General features: G+C 38.4%; 1 protein-coding gene across 2 annotated transcripts in view; it reads right to left on the bottom strand.

Moving 5' to 3' along the window:
• Positions 1 to 20,594, bottom strand: part of CHIC2 (cysteine rich hydrophobic domain 2) — a 54,416-nt gene extending 33,822 nt beyond the window's left edge. The window contains exons 1-3 of one of the 2 annotated variants that reach the window (XM_002919373.4): positions 20,164 to 20,594; positions 1,507 to 1,561; positions 1,206 to 1,361 (exon numbers count right to left, since the gene is read on the bottom strand). In XM_002919373.4, the coding sequence (XP_002919419.1) occupies positions 1,206 to 1,361; positions 1,507 to 1,561; positions 20,164 to 20,282 (330 nt within the window). In that variant the 5' untranslated portion in view covers positions 20,283 to 20,594. The other variant, XM_011225179.3, reaches the window with a different exon arrangement.
• Positions 20,595 to 21,141: the final 547 nt, after the last annotated feature.

Below are 21,141 nucleotides of genomic sequence, written 5' to 3'. Positions count from 1 at the left end.
AAACTCCAAGAGCTGCAGATTCAATTGTGCATCAAGGGGCAACTGCAAATTAGGGAAAAAAAAAAAATTCTGTGGTCTGAAGATGATCTGGTCAGAAATATGGGCGAAAAAAAGAATATTCTTGGAGAAAAAATAAATATTACAAATATTACAGTAAATATTACAAAATTAATTCTATTATAAAGGCATTATTTCCTTTTTATCAATAAAATGTTATTAGTTAAAAATTTTTTTCAGTAGGAATATACTGCTTATTTTACAACAGAAATTAAGACAAACAGAATTTGCTTTTTGGTATTTCCTACCATTATTTGGTGACAAAATGAAATGTAGCCACACAAATCAGTTTCAACAGTATTTCATTTTTATATATATAGTTATCATTAATTTTTTAAAACTTTAACAAAAATGTAATGTGTTCCATCTATAACAATTTGCCTTATCTCTACCCATATCTTAGAAATTTTTCATTATAAGCAGTCAAAATTATGACCCTTCAGATCATTTTTCCTGATTATGCAATCACTATGTACTCATTTCAGAAAACTTGTAAAGTATAGAAGAAAAGAAACATTTTCTTAAAAAGAAACAAGAATTCCCCATAATATTACCAACTAGAAATAAACACTGTACCCATGTTATTTCTTCTATGGGTACTACCTTACATATTAATAATACTGCTATTAGTCAATGTCAATCAGACACTTTGAACCATTTAGCTAACAGCTTTACAAACACTATTTCATTTTATACTTACAATAATCCTATTCAAGCAGGTAGGTGAATACTGCCATTTTACAGATCAGTCAACTAGAGATTAAAGAGGTGAGGAAACTTGCCTAGAGTCACAGAGATAAATGGTAGACCTGAACCCAGCATTCTCAATCACTATGTTATACCACCATGAATGTATATATAGAGAGAGAATGCTGTATTCTATTCTATTCTTAGGTAATCTCCTAGGTCATAAAAATTATGAATGAAATTTACAATTAAATTTAATATAACATCATGTGGACATACTGTAATATACTTAATCACTCCTCCACTGGATCAGATCATTTTTTATAGTATTCAGCATGGTGTCACTCATTCAAAACAAAAACAAAAACAAAAACAAAAACAAAAACAAAAAAACCCAAGATAAATGCAAGACTTGCTTGTCTACTTCTAAATTAAAATTAAAATATATTAATTCAACTTACTCTTTTACTGAGGCAAATAACTGGCCACATACTGCAACCTAACGTGCAGCAGCAACAAAGGCAGCCACAAAGCAGCCAACGTACATTAACAGGAAGGTTCTTCTTCAGACAACTGTTAACTCTGTTGATGCTGGCTTTAAATTCTTCAGGAGCTACCTAAAGAAAATTTTAAGAAATAACAACACTGCAATATTAATGTCAATAAACATGTCTTATTAGCATAACTGTTTCTGTAATTTGTTATGAAAAGACTTTACTTTTTAAGTATATAAACAGTACCCAAGGAAATGATAACACTCACTTTTCCAGTTAATGAAGAAGGGAATTCTGATTCAAATTTGTTGCTCAGTCCAAATCTATTTTTAAAAAAAGAAGAAAAATATGTTATTACATGCCATTGTGGGAAAAAAGCCATTTAACTTAATCAAAGGTCAAGTAAATAGATGCAACTTGATATACAGAGTAACAATGGAATTTTGAGACACAAAAACACTGCAATCAGCAATTTATGAAATGTAACAAGCAATTTTAGTAGCTGAATCAAAACTTTTGTATAAGCTGAGAATACAGAAAGAAATGACTTCTTTGGGGATCTGTTTGTAAGCAAAATATTAATGTAGTGGAAAATACAATTATTCAATTTTGTAAAAATTACTGAGATTCTTCCAACTAAGTACTAGAAAGCTACGATCTCCGCTATTGATTACTCTTTAGGTTAAGAGCACATGTTAACACTCAATAAAGCAGTAACATGTCTAAGAATGCAAGTTGATCAGTTAGCATTTTCTGAGACCAGCCTATCCACACTGTTGTTACAGCCAGAGAATGCTAAAAACACCTGGAACAACGTGTCAGCTGCCTGCCTACTTAAACTCGGAAGTACTACAACACTTGCTAGATGAACTCCCAAAGAAATGGAACTGAGGTAGTACATTTTAATATCTTTAAGCTTTTAAATGTCTGCAAAAATCATGAGGATTGACTGGGCACTTGACTCTTGGATAAGTTATTAGAAAAGAATAAAATACTCGTGGACACATTCGTAATGGTAGATTGCATCTAGAAATACAAATTGAGATACTTAAATACAACTTTTGTTGGATCCTGAAGCCGAATTTTTTGTTTTATTGAGATATACTTGACATTTAACACTGTATTAGCTTAAGGTATACAACATAATGATCTATGTATATATTCTGAAATGATTACCACAATAAGTTTAGTTAACATCCATCTCCTCGCATAGTTACAAATTTTTTTTTCTAAGATGAGAACCCTTAAGATTCACTGTCTTACCCCTATAAATACAGTACCTCACTTTAGGTAGCTTGCACTAGTAAGAGGGCTCTCCTGAGATATTCTGCATGAAACAGCAGGGCTGGTCAGGGGTTTCTAATTCAACCATCAGTACAGCGAAACAGGGAAATCGAGTAACATGAGCTGTGTGCAAGCAGTAAGGAATGGTGGAGACTAGCCAAGTGGAGGGTATACAGAATGAGGGGGAGGCGTCATGGGTCAGATTCAGCTGATTACTGTCGTATTAGAAGCAGGCCCACGTCTGAAAGACTGTATGATTTTCTCTAAGAGGAGTTGGGAAACCAGACTTCTATGCAAAATTTCCCATCTTTGAAATACTGTGCCAGGCAAACAAAACACTTCAGTGGTCAGGTTATGGTATGCATCATTATCTAGACTTCCATACATGTGATGGTGGCACCGGAGACCATTTTATCATCATCTTAAGCCATTTCATACATTATTTTATAGCAGCATTGAATGACATTAATCTGTCTTTATAAATAATGGATACTATTTACAGAAAAGATTACAACGCAACTACCTAAGTCCAAGCCAAAGTTCTTCTCATACTAAACATATACCTGCAACTATTACTGTTCTACATAATTCTGGCATTAATGCCATTCTAAGACTGACAGACTCTGTTAAATCCATTTTCTGTCTATATGCCTCACCACAATATGGTTCTCCTTGCCCTAAGAGATAACTCACTCCAACCTCAAAACTCCTGCAATGAGGAAGTGGTGTGAAATGCTAGGTGACAGCTCTCTGTGAGGTCTCTAGATAATGCACCTCCTTTTCATCTATTTCCCTTAGGGAAGGAAGATAATCAACAGATGTTTACTGACTATAAATTATAAATTTCCATCTCTTGAAGTATTATCTCCACTGGTCTGAAGCTTTTCTCTTTCAATGAATAGTTTCCATTTCAACCATGTTTATTTTTTTTTAAAGAATTTGACAGAAAGCGCGCGCGCGCGAGAAAGAGAGAGAGAGAGAGAGAGAGAGAGAGAGAGAATGGGGGGGGAGGGGGAAGGGCAGAGGGTGAGGGAGAAACAGGTTCCCAGCTGACCAGGGAGCCCGATGCAGGGCTCAATCCCAGGACCCTGGGATCGTGACCTGAGGTGAAGGCAGTCGCCTAACGACTGAGCCACCCAGGAATCTGGTTTTTTTTTTTTTTTTAGAGAAAAAAAACACATGCATGCAAAGCAGGGGGAAGGGCAGAGGAAGAGAATCTTAAGCAGGCTCCATGCCCAGCGCAAAGTCCAACATGGGGCTCCGTCTCATGACCCTGAGATCATGACCTGAGCCAAAAAGAAGAGTTGACACTTAACCAACTAAGCCACCCAGGAGCCCCCCTCCAAGTCTAACTAAAAAAGTCTTCCCCTTTCATCCCAGCCATTAAGACATTTAACACATATTAAATTATTTTATTAAATAACTATAGTTTGCTGCCATGTAATATGCTAAGTTGGAGGGAGCAGTCCAAGATGAGCTTAAACCCAATTCCTTTCTTTTTAGAGCCTGAATATTTACTTATCAGCCATGGGACTGAGTGTTGATTCTTTACCCAGGGAGCACAACCAGCTAATTAATTGCCCTGTTGCTCCTGCAGGTCAGGGCTCCTTTTAAATCAGGCTAATTATTCTTACGAGTAAGAACTTACAGTTCCATGGACATTCATTCAGTTCCTCTTCCAGTCATACTTTTTTGTTAAGCTGTATTTTAGGAACAGACAGTAAACCTACCTCTTCCTTGATCTCACTCCCCAAAAAATGTCCCAAGAAAGATTACTCAGTGACAAGATTATCACTATATGAGAATGCTCAGCTTTTCTACCAGCCATTAATTTGGTGCTAATGATTTTTTCATTCCCCCATCCACTGAACAAGAATACCTGTAACAAGTGTCAAGATAATGCTGCACTCAAAGTCCCTGAAGTCTCTCCAGCCCACAGGAGTGAATCCCAACTGTACTCTTTCTCTTTCAAAATCTCTAAACAACGGAGCACCTGGGTGGCTCAGTCGGTTAAGTGTCTGCCTTCAGCTCAGGTCCTGATCCCGGGGTCCCTGTGTCAGGCCCTCTGCTCAGTGGGGAGCCTGCTTCTCCCTCTCCCTCTGCTGCTCCCCTTGCTTGTGCTGTCAAATAAATAAATAAAATCTTTAAAAAAATAAAATCTCTAAACAGGACATTCAATACTCAAACCAAGTACTCATGATTACTGGCAGAATCAGAATGAGCCATGATAGGCAGGCACCCTTTCTTCATCTCCATTTGTAATATAGTTCTGTCCTACAGGGGTATTCAAATTTGGCATAAGGACCTTTTTAATTAACTAGGTAATCTGCCATAAGTAAACAGGGAGTTTGGTTTCACTAATCAATAGTTTTTCTGAACGTATTTCAACCTTTTCTATAATCAAGCCCATATAATCTCCAGTCCTTTTTACTTCATTTTTAATTCTTCCATGTTCCACATATCTCATCATATTAATGCCTCTTATAATTCACTAATGCATTGCTATTTTGAGTGGAATTATGTTTCGTTCTCATGATGAATTTTACCTTTTTTTTTTTAAGATTTTATTTATTTATTCAACAGAGATAGAGACAGCCAGCGAGAGAGGGAACACAAGCAGGGGGAGTGGGAGAGGAAGAAGCAGGCTCCTAGCGGAGGAGCCTGATGTGGGGCTCGATCCCATAACGCCGGGATCACGCCCTGAGCCGAAGGCAGACACTCAACCGCAGTGCCACCCAGGCGCCCCTGAATTTTACCTCTTAAATACAGAACCGCAAGAATTTGACTGCTTCAACTTGTTTTGCTTTGTGTTTATTTTTCTTACTTCTCAGTTACAGTGCTACTTTTAAAGTGAAAGTTCTAAAACAATAGAAATGTCCTACAATTATATTAATTATAATACATCAATTTGAAAAGACACCGTACAGGATGCCTGGGTGGCTCAGTCAGTCAACCGTCTGCCTTCAGCTCAGGTCATGATCCCAGGGTGCTGGGATTAGGTCCTGCATGGGGCTCCTTCCTCAGCGGGGAGCCTGCTTCTCCCTCTGCCTGCCCCTCCCCCTGCTTGCGCGCTTCCTCTCTCTCTCTCTCTCTCTCTGATAAATAAATAAAAAATTTTTTTAAAATGAAAAGACACTGTACAACTCAAAACGAGCCAGCAGCCTGTTACTCGTAAATGCCTGAGTAGGAGCTCCCCTATGCGCTGGTGAATTAGACCACAAATGGGCATTTTACCTAAGAACCTGGGCTGGCTAGCAGCATATGAGATGGCAAGGCCCAACGCCCCACCCAACTTGTACATTAACTAACTCAATCTGATCCTCTCGAGGTATCTAGATAGGAGACAATAGTTGGTAACATGAAGCTTAAACTAAAGCCAAGATACTGTAAAGTCAGGAATAAGTAGAAATAAAGAATAAGCTGAAACCAATAGTAAGCAGACACTATGAAACAGAGGAGAAAAGCAGTCTGCCAGTTCACACTGCAACAGCAAAAACTGGAACTGAAAGTAGGTAAGTCACTGTGACAGACCACTAGATGAGGGAGCAAAGGACACATGCCGTTGAGAAAAATAACAGAATAACTTCATAACCAGACCACACTATATCCAAAAACAATAATATTCCAGGCTCTCTGAAGCCTGGCTGTACAAAATGCAAATCTTCCTGTCTTCCTTAGTGTTCATTCTTATAATAAACTTCCACAGCATAAGGTCCTCTGAGTGGTTCTATTCTTTGAAATCTAATAGAGCCCTGTATTTCATACTTTAAGAACTCATGATGATATTGGCATATGTTCCCAATATGTTAAATGAAAAATGTAGAATACAGAATAAGTATGGTCTCAATTTAAAAATATATATATTTACATATATGCAGAGAAAAATTTAAAAAGTTAATCCATCAAAATATTAATCATGGTTAATCACAGGCAATAAGCTTATGGGTGATATTTCATTTTCTATATTTCCAGGTTTTCCAAAATTTCTATAACACATATTGCTATTTTATAAACAGGGGCTCCTGGGTGGCTCAGCTGGTTAAGTGTCCAACTCTTCATTTTGGCTCAGGTGGTGATCTCGGGGTTGTTGAACTGAGCACCGCGCTCACGAAGGAGCCTGCTTATCCCTCTCCCTCTGCTCCTTCCCCCACTCCTCCTACCCCTGCTCACTCTCACTTGCTCTCTCTCTCTCTCTCTAAAGTAAATAAATAAATAAATAAATAAAATCTTATTTAAAAATCCCTAGAAAGAAAAATTTAATAAGGATGAGAAACAAGTAGACCAAAATATTAAATGATCTTAGTCTCCTGGTGATTATAGACAGTTTATTTTCTGCTTCACTGAGACGTACTACTTCCCAGTTTTTAAATAATCTTTGTTTTTCATTATAATTAGAAAAAGGATTTTTTTTTAAGGTTTTATGTATTTATTTGAGAGAGAACACAAGTGGGGAAAGGAGCAGAGGGAGAAGCCGACTAGAGCAAGGTGAGGGGCAGAGAGAGGGAGAGGCAGACTCTGCTGAGCCAGGAGATCAAGCAGGGCTCAATCCTGGGACTCCAGGATCATGACCTGAGCTGAAAACCGACTGAGCCACCCAGGCACCCTGAAAAAGGATTTTTTTTAAAAAAAAGAAAAAGGAGGGATGCCTGGGTGGCTCAGTTGGTAAAGCATCTGCCTTTGGCCCAGGTCATGACCTCAGGTCCCCCATCTGGCTGCTCAGCAGGGAGCTTGCTTCTCCCTCTGCCTGGTGCTCCTCCTACTTGTGCTCTCTCTCTCTCTCTGACAAATAAATAAATAAAATCTTATTAAAAAAAAAAAAGGAGAAGTATTAAACCTAAAGAAAAAAAAATAGATGATTAAAGAGGCTTTGTTCTGTTTTTAAAGATTTTATTTTTTAAGTCATCTCTACATGTTGGGTGTAGAGTTCAAGCCCTCATAACCCCGAGATTAAGAGTCACATGCTCCACTGACTGAGCCAGCCAGGCACGCCAAAGGGGTTTTGTTTTTAAATCACACCAAGGAGGGGCTGCTGGGTGGCACAGTCCTTTAAGCGTCTGCCTTTGGCTCAGGGTATGATTCCAGCCTTCTGGGATTAGGCCCTGCCATCAGGCTCCTCCACTGGGAGCCTGCTTCTTCCTCTCCCACTCCCCCTGCTTGTGTTCCCTTTCTCGCTGGCTATCTCTCTCTCTCTGTCAAATAAACAAACAAACAAACAAACAAATAAATAAATAAATCAGACCAAGGAAATACACGTGCAACTGACAAGCCTAGATTTCAAAATAATTCTACCCTTAAATGTTGAATATCTACAATATGTATCGTAGAGTACATTCTTTCGAATTTTTAAAGTAAGTTTAAATACATAATAGGTATATTGTGAAGAATTTAGAAATTAAAGAGAAAAAAAATAATTTCTAATTCACAACAGTAGAATCTCAGAATCTGAGAGATGGGAAAAAAGTTATCATTTAGTCCAAACATTTCATTTTACAGATGAAAAAATTAATGCCTAAGAGAAGTAACTTAATATGTAGGATCTAGTCTAGAGCCCCACTTTCCTGAACCCAAGCCTGGGGCAATTTCTACTATAGGACAATGCCTCTAGTAATTTTCTCTGTAAGCATAAAAAAAATGTTTATCTCCTTCAACTAGAAACTTCTAGATTGAGAAAATATTTGAGAACTGGAGGGGGGGAAGTTCTTTTTCCAACAAACAAATTATAAAATTAAAACTAGTACAAAATAAATGTTAATATTCTCACATGGATCTAGAAAAATAAAATGTTTTTCAGCTTTTCACACTTGCACCTAAAATCCTAAAATATATAGGATTTATAAATGTTTGTGTTGATGAATAATATAGAGAATGCATAAGTTTATTGCTTTGGTTGAATAAAATAAAAGCAGCAATTAAGCAAACAGAATCTAGACCAGCCAGACTGCCTGGAATGAAATCCTGACACTGCCATGATATGTCTGTCACTTCGAGCAAGTTAAGTTACCTTTTCAGCCTCAGTTTCCTTATTCGTACACTGGGGACAATAATAGTGCCTGACTCATTAAATAATATAATAAAGCACCAACAGTGAATGGCATAAATGCTGTTATGCTGTGACTGCTTTTATTATTATAAAACAACATAAATGTCTGGTGTGCTTTTATTGTGGTTATCATTCTTCTAGTAAAGTGGGCAATATCGTTTAATAGCCACTATGGATAACTTGATAAATTAGAGAACGCCCAAATGTCAATGACTTCCCAAATATCCCCTTCAAACAGCTTAGCAAATAGAATAGCCAAGGATCAAATTGGCTAATGTTAACTGTGAAAGATTTTCCAACTTTTTGCCAACCTCTTCAAGGTCAGGGGGTAGTATAAAGGAAAACGAGTACTCAGGGAGGTGCTACATTTAGGAAAGCCAGGCAAAACTAAAGAGTTACAAACTCTACAAGCTAATATATTCAAACGCCAGGCCAGAAATCCAGGCAAGTGAGACAAAGGCTGAAAAGCACAAATAAGTTATTGTGGTAAAGATGGAAGAACAATACAATGGAAAGACACATGCCCAAATTCTAATCCTGGTTCAGAAAGCAATTAGGTATATTGCCTTAGGAAAACAAATCTCCCTTCTGACTTTATTTGCTTCAGGTAAGACAAACTGGCCTCCCAGGGTCATCTATAGCCCAAAGGTCAAATGGTGTACCAGAGTTTTTAAGAAAAAAAAACAAACTAGCAAGGCTTTCTGAATTCACATTTTATAGGTAGGACAGCTGCTGTAAAATAGGAAGAAAGTTTAAAACTTTACTCTTGTCAAAAAGTTTTCATTTTTCTCCTTTCAAGAGAAGGTTGTCAAGTTCATATTCTTTATCAAGTATGCCTCATCTCAACTTTCTGAGAAAGCAATTATGAAAAAGAAAAGTAAGGGTGAAATAAATGAGTTTAAATTTTAAATGGGGGGGGTCATCAAGAAGACAATTGTGAAAAGAAAAAAGAAAATAATTGTGAAAGATTTGAAGGTGAATGAACTGGCCATGTGGATATCTGGAGGGGATATTCCAGAAAGTGGAGCCAGCCAGTGCGAAAGCCCTAAGCCAGGAGTGTGCCTGGAGAACAGAAAGGAAGGTAGTGTGACCAGAGTGGGGTAAACAAATCAAAGAATAGTAGAGGGGAGCCCGGATGGCTCAGTCGGTTGAGCATCTGACTTGATTTCCACTCAGGTCATGATTTCAGGGTCCTGGGATCCATCCCCACCTCAGGCTCTCCACTCAGTGTGAAGTCTGCTTGAATTTCTCTCTCTCCCTCCCTCTCCCTTTGCTCCTCCCCCGCCTTGTGCGCTCGTGCTCTCTCTCTCTTGCTCTCCCTCTATCTAAAATAAATAAATAAATAAAATCATTTAAGGAAAAAAAAGAAAGAATAGTAGAAAAGTCAGAAAAGTAACAATGGGTCAGATCCCAGAGGGTTGTGTAGGCCACTAAAAGGGACCAAAACTCTGATACGAAAAAGACAGGATCTGATTTATGTTTTAAAAGAATCACTATGGGAGACGTACTAAGAAGACTGTGAAGACTGAGAGGCAAAGAAGGAAAGAAAAAGAAAATTAAATGTACAGCAAAAGAGAGATGGTGACAACTCACACCAGTAACGGAGATGATAAAAAGTGGCCAAATCTTGAATACATTTTGAAGCAGAGCCAAAGGATGATTTCTCTTTTTTAAGATTTTATTTATGTACTTGTCAGAGTGTACACCAATGGGGCTAGGGGGGCAGAGGGAGAAGCAGGCTCCCTGCTGAGTAAGGAGCCTGACACGGGACTCGATCCCAGGACTCTGGGATCATGACCTGAGCCAGAGGCAGACGGTTAACTGACTGAGCCACCCAGGCAACCCCAATGGATGATTTCTTGACAGCCTGGATGCAGTGAAAGAGAAAGAGAGACTTTAAGGAGGTGTCAAAGATGTTTTTAGTCTAAGCAAATAGGATGCCAGATCAGCCATCAACTCAGAATAAAAAGGCTGCAGCTGAAACCGACTTGGGGAAAAGATTATGAAATAAGTTTTGGATATTTTGGATCCTGAGACACTCAACCTGTATAAATCTAGACTCACAGGATTTTATCCTCCTATAGATATGACAAGACCTATGAACATGAACTCGAAATTTCAGATTCAAACTGAAAACATCAGCTATGCAGATGACAAGTGAAGACAGCACTTATTTCCTAATGTTGAACTCTGAGCTCAATGGAATCAGCTTTTGAGCTATTCTGAGAGATGAAGGTATAACTATAGAACAAATTAACAGATATTAATTCATTAAAGTCACGCTTTAAATTCATCTGGCTGCCTCAACATACATCTGAGTATTGATGTGGCTCAAGGAAGAAGGGCTAGAACTGAAAGTGTACTGTGTTTACCCAGAAGACACAGAACCCCTGGAGTTGGAGACATAATTTTGAATCTCAGAACACGTCTAAAAATTTTAACTGTGTGACCAAATTCTGACTATATGCGTTCATCTGGCTCTGTGAAAATACAATCTTAATAATAAACTAGTGAAATCAAAGACTTAATTATTCAAATCATTTATTTACTCTATCATAAACCTCATCACTATACAGTTCTATAATATTCTAGCGTTAGAATTTTTAGTTTTCAATGATTAAGACTGTATTTTCAAGTATTTACAGATGATTATGTATGTTGTTAAACAATGAAAGTTATGAAAATATATACTGATTAAACTTCATGGCAGTAACCTCTGATGATATACGAATTCAACTAATCTAACTCAACTACCTAATTTTACACTACGTTAGAATATTCTTCACACTTACAGAAATCTTAATGAGCAACGCAATAATGATAAATTATGTTCATTTAAGAAGTACTATATGGTTGAACTGGATTATAATATAAACTCCCAAAAATATCAATTTCAAGTGACATTTACAATAGTTTAGAAAGGGCAGAAAAAGAAGGCTGGGTACACAGGAATTCCTTTACTAGACTAACCAAGGACTCCACTAAACTACAACACAAGATCAAAGAGAATTCAAAAGGGAGCTCTTGCAGGAAGCACACACACATACACACACAATCAAAACAAACAAATCAACCAAAGGTAGGTTACCCAAAGTCCAACCAACTCTAGCCTAAATTAAGTTTAGGTTTACTTAGATGGTAGGATCCTACATAGATGGCAGGATGGAGAAGAGCTTAAGGAGAAAAATCATTTGTCTAGGCCTTCAAGAGAAAATTTCAGCCCTTGTGTATTCAACTTAGTTTTAAGTGTAAAGACTTAAAAAGCACAGTCCTTTCCTCAAATCTAATAAACAATCATTGTCAAACACCACACATCTTGTAGCCAAAGGGTAAGACTTTACAAAGTTCCTCACTTCAAAATCTCTATCTTGTGGGAAAGCCCCTTTCCATTTCCGGCACACGCTGTTCCCTTGCGTGCTAACTGCCCTGTGGTAGCAGAACAGGAAATGCAGGTCTGTCATCGAGAGTCTCCAGTCAACAGTAAGGACAGCCACAGTTCTTTGACCTCACTCCTTACAAGCCAAAGCAAAAAACACAAAAAACGTAAGATGGAAATGAGAATGAGATGGAAATGGGGAAAGAGAAACGGCACAAGCAGCCACTGATGTCTTTCCAGACCTCACAGCAAAGCTGTGAAATTTGATGACTTAAATAGACAGAAGTCAAACATCTTTATCTAAAGACCATCACCAAGAATATGTCTCATCTAGACCACTGAACAGCCTCCTAACTACTCTCCCCCCTTGCACTCTAATCCCTCTACAATCCTTTCCTGTCCCCCACTAAGCTCACCAACCTCATGTCAAGGCACCATCCCCTTTACTCACTATATTCTGGCCACAGCACACGAGTAGCCTTTCAGTTCCTCAGGCCAGCCAGATTTATACTGCTGTCTTCCACACCAGGGATGCTCTTCACAAAACCCTTCCATCATTCCTAAATGTTATTCCTCAGAGAGCTTCTCCCTAATCACATTATTTTCAGTCACAGCACTTCTACTGGCCTCCTTTGAAGCAATTTGCTCAGACATAATTTGTCTTTTAACCCTAAGTTCTGTGAGGACAGAGTAACTATGTCTGAATAAACTATGTTTTATTCATAACTATATACCTAATGTCTCAAATAATACCTCCCATAAAATTTAATAAATGCTTGTTATATTACTTACCAGGAAACCTCAATAAGACAACTGGTAAGAAAGGATTAAGCAAAAAATTCTCTGAGGAAACAAATATCTTAAAACCCAAGTATTAAAATTCAAGCATCTAAATCCACTACTCAGAACCAACTTCTCTTACTTTATTTGTAGTTCTAGTAATGTTGGTTGTCTCATTCCCAACCTACAGTTCATCTATTAGATAGAAAGAAGGTAAAACAGAAAGGAAAAGTTCACACATGTGAAATTTAAAAGGAAGTACCATTTAGAGAAGATCGTCAAACCCCAAAATACCTCAATGACCCCTAAGAATATCACTGTGTACCAACCCGATTAGTATCTGCTTTTGATTAAATGTTTCAACTCAATCAAATAATTCTGATTATGCTCAGAGTCTTGTTTAAAAGCAGGAAAGCACACATTACCTTTTAGATGGATTTCCAAGAAAATGGTAAAGATTAGCCAAAAAATGTGCATTAAGGATAAACACCAAAATATGTAATAAGTAATAATTTGCTTAATGTCTACTGTGGGTCCATGACATTAAATTATTTTTGACTCCCACGCCTAATCTCTGAGGTAGACATTATCCCTTTTGCAGATGAGAAACCTAAAGCTCAGAAAGGTTAATGGTTACAGTTAGGTTACAGTTAGGAAGTATCTGAGAATTAAAACTAATCTGCTTAACAGCAAAGACCATACTCCTTCCACATACCATCAATTGTTTCTAAATGTGTCTGATATGATATGAGAATCTCCTAAGCTCTTATTAAAATTAACAATTCCAAAACTCTTCTTAAAGATTCTGATTGGGGATGTCAGAGCTAAGAACCTAAAATGTGTATCTTTTAAAATGTTCTTAGTGATTCTGACAATCAGGCAAATTTAGGAAATCTTGCACTGGGATTAAGCTAGACTACCTGACCACTGAAAGTCTGGCTTAAGATCTGATTTTATAAATGGATTCTGAAACAAATTATGAAAAGTCACAAAAAAATCTTACACAGAAGATACTAAAGTAAGGACACTAAAAAGTGCCTGTTGCTACGTGTTATATTTAAAGCCTCATTTTACTGAGAATAAAATCTTAAGTAGCTTTATAGATTAGAAAGCAAAACCACACACAGATACTATAGAGACTTAAAAGACTGCCTTTCAAGTGTACACTTGGTCTAATATCCTGAGCTTTTAACCTATTAGGAATATAAACTCAAGTTTGAGTTTAAGAGCAGCTCTCAAAATAAAAAATACTATTCTTTAAAGAAAATATTATTATTCAGAGTAATGTTATTTAGAATAATAGTATTTGAGTAGTTATCATCATAAATAATTTCATATAACTTATTTTTCACCATTTAGTCCCCACCATTTAGCTAGTCACATAAAATTTTAAGCACTAGTCAATATCTGTTAATAGGCAGGAAATCCAACACTGAACTATCTGGACTGAAACACCATGTAAATTTCAAACTTCAAATACACCATTTAAAATTTTGAAACTTCAGCTTACTACAACATTCCTCATTTCTTCAAGAAAGTTTACCCCCTGAGAAGTTTTAGTAGTTGGTCCAATTATTTAGCACTTTTTTTTTTAAAAGATTTTATTTATTTTACAGAGAGAGACAACCAGGGAGAAAGGGAACACAAGCAGGGGGAGTGGGAGAGGAAGAAGCAGGCTCACAGCGGAGCAGCAAGCCCAATGCGGGGTTCAATCCCAGAACCCTGGGATCACACCCTGAGCCGAAGGCAGACGCTTAACGACTGAGCCACCCAGGTGCCCCTATTTAGCACTTTTTTCTCTGTTTTATCAAAAGATATGTTCAATGCTATATTCTAAACAAACTAATTTCCTTTCAATGATAAGGAAGAAGTAAAATCTCTGAGGGAAAAATGTCTTAATTTTACAATTTCCCAATAATTAAAAATTTTGTTTAAAAAAAAGAGAGAAGCCATTTATTTTTTGAATATGATTTTTTAAGAGTTCTATTGTAAAATATTGTTTACCTTCAGTAGGAAGTTGAGGAAGGGAGGAAAACAGTTACTCCTTTGGCAATTCTGACAAGATCCAAAGATGTATGTGATTACCTCATTTATTTAGAGAACATTTTAGGATTTATAATATTCCAGACACTGTATTAAATAGCGGAGAAAGAAGACCAATAAACGTTAATTCCTGCCCTCAAAGAACTTTACAGCTTTATGGAGAAACATCAAAATAAGGTCTTCAAATATCTCAAGACAAAAACTTTAATCTATAAAAATGGAAGATGCCTTATATTTCATGCTAGGTGGGGGAAAGGAGGTGAAAACTGTAAAGTTAAAAAAACTGTTTAATCAAAGTGATTCTGTTATTTGGGCAAATCATATTCAGATTTCCCGCTGCTAAGTACAGCATCTGGTAGCAGTCTTGAAGTACTGACACATTTCAAGATAGACCATTTGTTTATTAAATCTACCATTTGAAAGGTCAAGGTGTTCTTGTGGTATCTCCTATGCAAATATCTTATTGTACCCCAAAGTAAGTTTCCAAGTTTTTTCATTTCAAGCCACATTTCTAAATCTTTCACTTTTCCACAGCATACCTGAGATGAAGACAAGCAAAGAGAGTGAGTTCCACAGCCATTGGTAAAAACTGGTGCTGAAGGATGAGGAATTATTTGTGGAGATGGTAGGAAGATTATACCTCAGAAGAGAGTACACGAAGATACAATAATTTAGTGAAATTAAAAGAGAATAACATTATTAGAAACAAACCTTAGCAAAATAACTTGGCTCTATGACAGGGCTTAAGTTAGAAATCAAAGATTATGCCCTAGGAAAGCCCCAAGTGTGATTGTGATACAGGAGGGCATGAGGTGATACAGAAGTAAATAATGTCAGTTATAGTGATAGATCAGGTAGGGAATTCTGGCCTAAAAAACTAGATTTAAATTCTAATTTTTAGATTAACATCCTTTAGCACTATCATCATTGTGAAAAATCAGTCTTCAACAACGATCACTATATTTTGCACAAATTTACTGAGAGGTAAAAAAAAAACTTCATAATTTTAAAATATTAACCAATCTAGCCTACACCACCTAGTAAATTAGTCACTTTTCCCCTCATCTACATTACATAATGAGAAGACTTTTTCTCTCTCTCCCTTCCCCACCTTTCTCACTCACTCTCTCTCTCTCACACACACACACAGGAAATCTACTTTTAATTGAAGTCTGAACTCAAGTCTTTTAAATTACACGTACATAAATATTAAGCAATAATAGGAACTTATTTCCCTCTTCCTTCAAATACCACTTTTCCTCAAAATATGCTTCTGCTATCTCCCTGTTGGAACTGCCACGTTGTTCCATACTGCTACATGAAATCTAACAATGAAGAAAATTATTAAACTCATCCAGAAGGATATCAAAAAAGAATACTGATCATGATGCAAGTACAAAATATAAGTCTGATTTGCAGTCAATATAAAAATATTTGCAAGGTGCCTGGATGGCTCAGTTGGTTAAGCGTCCGACTCTTGTTCTCAGCTCAGGTCTTGATCTCAGGGTCGTAAATTCAAACCCCACATTGGGCCCCACACTGGGTATGGAGCCTACTTTAAAAATAAATAACTAAAATAAAAATATTTGTATTAAAAACCACATTAAAGCAGACTTTGTTTAGACAAATTATTATATCCTTATATCCCCCAAATCTGATTATGCCCCGAAACTGACCTACTTGTGTAGTAGAAAACGGAAAGTAACTTACTTTCTCACATCACTATAATGACATGCCAAATCATGTTATATGAGAATACAGTGATTTCTAAAATAAAATAAGAGTAATACTATAATACGATAGCCTGAAGTAGGGAGGGAAAAAAAGAGCAAAAACATTCAACTATAAAGGTCTACTCAAAAGTGAAATCTATAAAAAACATAAACGGATGACTCTATTATCTTTTAAGATTGATCTGGATTACAGATGACTCAGTTTGCACTATCATTTACTTCCAAACCAGTAAAGAAAGACTGCTCTAAAGAACTCCTTAGTTTAAAAAAACAGGTGGGGTGGGAGCAGTGGCAGTTTTACCTAACTGTTTCTACTTGTTCTTCCCATTTACATTCAGAGGCAAGAAAAACTGAACATGCTCAACAGTTATAGGAACCCATAAGCACCAATTTCAGAAATCTTTATAGGCACTAACTGGGCTACCAAATGTCATAGCATGCCTGTGAATTATGCATGGCAGAATCGCGTAAAAAAAAGTTTTGTATTACTCTTACTCTACTTATCTATGTCACCACAAAACAGGTTTAGGTCTTCAATAAAGATTCTTACTAATTTTCATCAAAATACTTCACATAGCAATTTAAATACATAAATGTTTAGAAATGGAAAAACAGGACAAAGTCAATCACTGTTAGGTCTGAAAGGAGTTCTGATTTCTTAGTATTGTGCTTTATGCTTATGTTTCTTCTCAAAGTGGAACACTAAGTGTGGAGGATTATTAATGAAGGTTAATACGTACTGAGCACAGTATCACACATTGTGATGAATTCTTAGCATATATTATCTAATTTAATCCTTAAAAACCTTAAAAGTTAAAGACTATAATGATTCCTGTCTTAACTGAAGAGCATAAATAATTTACCCAAGTGGCAGAGGGTACATTTGAATCCAGAGCCTAGAACCAAGGTAATGGGAAAGAGAGGTAAAGTGATTGGCAGAGATCACAGAATTAACTCCCATGTAGAAAGGCATACTGCTTACTGATGGCACATATTCCTCCTCATACTCTGGAATAGTGGTTTTCATCCCTGGCTACACATTAGTCACCTGTGGGACTTGCTAAAAACAAAAAACAAAAAAAACAAAACCTATCCTTGCTTGGGGCCCTCCCTTGAATACCTGGTGTTCAATTGGCCTGGCCTGGGGAAAAGGCACCATCTTTTGTTCTTTTGTTTGTTTTTTTGATCTCTCCAGGTTATTCTAAAGGGCAAAAGGACTGAAAACCACTAATAATTCTTCCCCACCCTGTTAACCTCTCTACAATCAAATTTACTAATCACCTATTTAGTTCTGAGCACTTCATCTATTACATATTCTATTTACCCAGCAAAGTGCTTAGTTTTTCTTTACCTTAAACAGAGGAAACATTACAACTATACCTGCACCTTTTTAAATAACAAAATTTTGCCAGCTTTTCTTTGACAAGAGGAATGCAGGAGGAAAGGTAGCGAGACAGCATCAAAGAGTTTGAAAAATCCCTTCTTTAAGCACCCATATACTCCTCAGGTTTAAAACAAGGTAAAAAGGTCCTAAGAGTCAAACTAAAAAATTACATGGCAGGCTATGAGCCTCAAAGTTCTGTGATATATGTTAAAGAGAGATTTAATATCCATGATATCTCTTAATTCTGCTGAAAATGACAGTTAAAACACTAAGTAAGTGCTATTGCGATAAATCCCACTGTCTTCCCATGGCGCTGTGACAGTGATTATGCAGTGCTTTTACCCTATGTCACCTGAACATAAACTAACAGGTGCTAAAGAAATCAAAGCATTACATAAGCATACCCAAACAACAACATGGCTGGTCATAACACGTAGTAGTCCAAGGATTTTGCTGACAATCTCATATGAGAAGTCTTACCGTTTCACTAAAAGTTATTCACTGCACATCCCACTCACCCTACACCAAAAATATAATGAAAACTGTTCCAGACAGTCTCAGACTAGCTGGCCCTTTTATTTTACTAAAAAGGTTAAGTGTGGCGATACCTGACAAGCATGGAAGTTTGATCTAGGATTTGAACAAGAGATCCAAAATGAAGAATATAAATACGTCAAGTTGTACAGAACTCTGGACTTCTCAGAGAAACATTACAAAACTTCCTGCTTCCGGACAGCTCATTATTTGGTTCAAGTCTTCACATTCCTTTATTAGTCATAACCTTTTACAAAGCTCTCATTCCTTATTGTTTGAATAATATTGGACTTCTATATGTTGCAAATCAAACTTACAGAAACCCTTATCAAACGAAGAAACCATACCAGAGTTCATGCCGAGAGGAAACTGAGATTACACAGAATCTCAGCAACCTGAGCAGAGTGTGTCCATCACGTAGACTTCTTTTTAAAAAACTGGTTGTAAACAAATATCATTCTGCATATCTCAAATATAGGTTGACAGAAACCCTTATCAAACGAAGAAACCATACCAGAGTTCATGCCGAGAGGAAACACAGATTACACAGAATCTCAGCAACCTGAGCAGAGTGTGTCCATCACGTAGACTTCTTTTTAAAAAACTGGTTGTAAACAAATATCATTCTGCATATCTCAAATATAGGTTGACAGAAACCCTTATCAAACGAAGAAACCATACCAGAGTTCATGCCGAGAGGAAACACAGATTACACAGAATCTCAGCAACCTGAGCAGAGTGTGTCCATCACGTAGACTTCTTTTTAAAAAACTGGTTGTAAACAAATATCATTCTGCATATCTCAAATATAGGTTGACAGAAACCCTTATCAAACGAAGAAACCATACCAGAGTTCATGCCGAGAGGAAACACAGATTACACAGAATCTCAGCAACCTGAGCAGAGTGTGTCCATCACGTAGACTTCTTTTTAAAAAACTGGTTGTAAACAAATATCATTCTGCATATCTCAAATATAGGTTGACAGAAACCCTTATCAAACGAAGAAACCATACCAGAGTTCATGCCGAGAGGAAACACAGATTACACAGAATCTCAGCAACCTGAGCAGAGTGTGTCCATCACGTAGACTTCTTTTTAAAAAACTGGTTGTAAACAAATATCATTCTGCATATCTCAAATATAGGTTCATCTATACATTTTTATCATATACAATTACAGGAACCTGCATTACTTCCGCAGAAATTAACTCTGCAAGAACTGGCAAGACTTGTGAGTGTGTGAGAAAGGCACAGGCACAACGACAGTGAACCACTCATTACCAATTGTCACTGGGGTCTCATATGGCCCAGATCTGGCCACAGAGCCATTTGTTAATAGGCTCAAAGGCACAGATGAGGAGAAGGAACCACAGGGTAACTGGATGAGAAAACAAGGGAGAGGCACCTCATAAATACGTGTACTTCCACCCCGAAGCTGAAGGGGTGGCCCAAAGGGCAGACCCTAAAGAAAAACCCTCCCTCCTGGGATCCGTCACATCGCCCAGGCCTAAAGGGCCCGCTAAAGGGGGTATGGGGGGGGGGGGGGGGAGGAAGGGCAGTCTGTTCCCACTTCGGAGACCGAAACAAATTCAATTAAAGCAAGTTCTCACTTCCTGGTCGCCTACTCTTCCCAAAGGCCCCGACACAAGACGGACAACGGGGATAGAGGGCTTTCCAGGAGTACGGGGGAGAGGGGCCCACCCCAGCCCTGCACCTTCCCGTCCTCGCCCTCCCCTCCTCCGGGCCTTACACGGTGACGTGACCGGAGCCGCGGACCACCACTGGGTCCGGCGAGTACTTGAGCAGCTGCTCCTCCAGGGCCCGCTCCTCGTCCTCTTCCTCCTCATAGATCTCGTCGAAATCCGCCATCCTGAGCCTCCAAGGCCCCCTACCCAAAGGGGCCTGACTCCAGAGGGTGGGACCGGGATACGGGCTGGCGAGGCGGCGGAGGCTGAGGGGAGTCGCTGCCGCGGGCTCAGAGGCCGCGGAGATCAGTCTTGGCTGCCTCAGCTCCGGCTACAGAGGAGATAGGGTCCCGGCCGTCGCCACCGCCGCCATTATCATCAGCAATAACAACAACACAATGTCAACATCCGCCCAAGGGCCGACACCTCCACCAGTACCGCCGCCGCCGCCGCAGCCGCAGCAGCAACTCAGGCAACCACAGCAACAGCCAGACCCACCCGCAGCGGGAGCAGCCGACTACGGCATCGCGAGACTTCCCGGGACGGCGGGCGGGCGCGTGGGCGCTGGTGTGCGCAGGCTGGCGGGCGGGAGCGCGCACGTGAGGCCTCGCGCGCTCCCAAGGCGCCATGCTTCCTTCCTCCACTCCCCCCGCCGCCGCTTCGTGAGCGCGCTCCCACCGGCGCGGTCCCGCCCTGCACCAACTGGGTCGGCTTCCCGCAAGGGATGGCTCTAAGGACAGGAGGCGTTGACCCCGACTCAAAGGACGGAGCTCGGAGTGTCCAGTGGAGCACTTAGTCACCCAAAGTAATCTCGAATCAAAACAACTGAAAATAAAAACACTGGTTGGAATAGAGAATTTATAGTGCGCGTCTGCCTATTTATCTAATAATCGAATCTCGATTTTTGTCAGTTTTTTTTAGTCTTGATGAGAACCAGAGTCAGTACTTTCCCAATCTGAGGAGCCCAACAGAAACAGTGCAAATATTTTTGTCCACTTTAATACAGGAATTTTCAAAACATGTCCAAATTCAAACCTTGTGGT

The sequence above is a fragment of the Ailuropoda melanoleuca genome, chromosome 11, assembly GCF_002007445.2.
Source record: "Ailuropoda melanoleuca isolate Jingjing chromosome 11, ASM200744v2, whole genome shotgun sequence".
Lineage (NCBI taxonomy): Eukaryota > Metazoa > Chordata > Mammalia > Carnivora > Ursidae > Ailuropoda > Ailuropoda melanoleuca.
The sequence above is the reverse complement of the archived record's forward strand: the minus strand, read 5'-3'. Positions and strand labels throughout refer to the sequence as shown.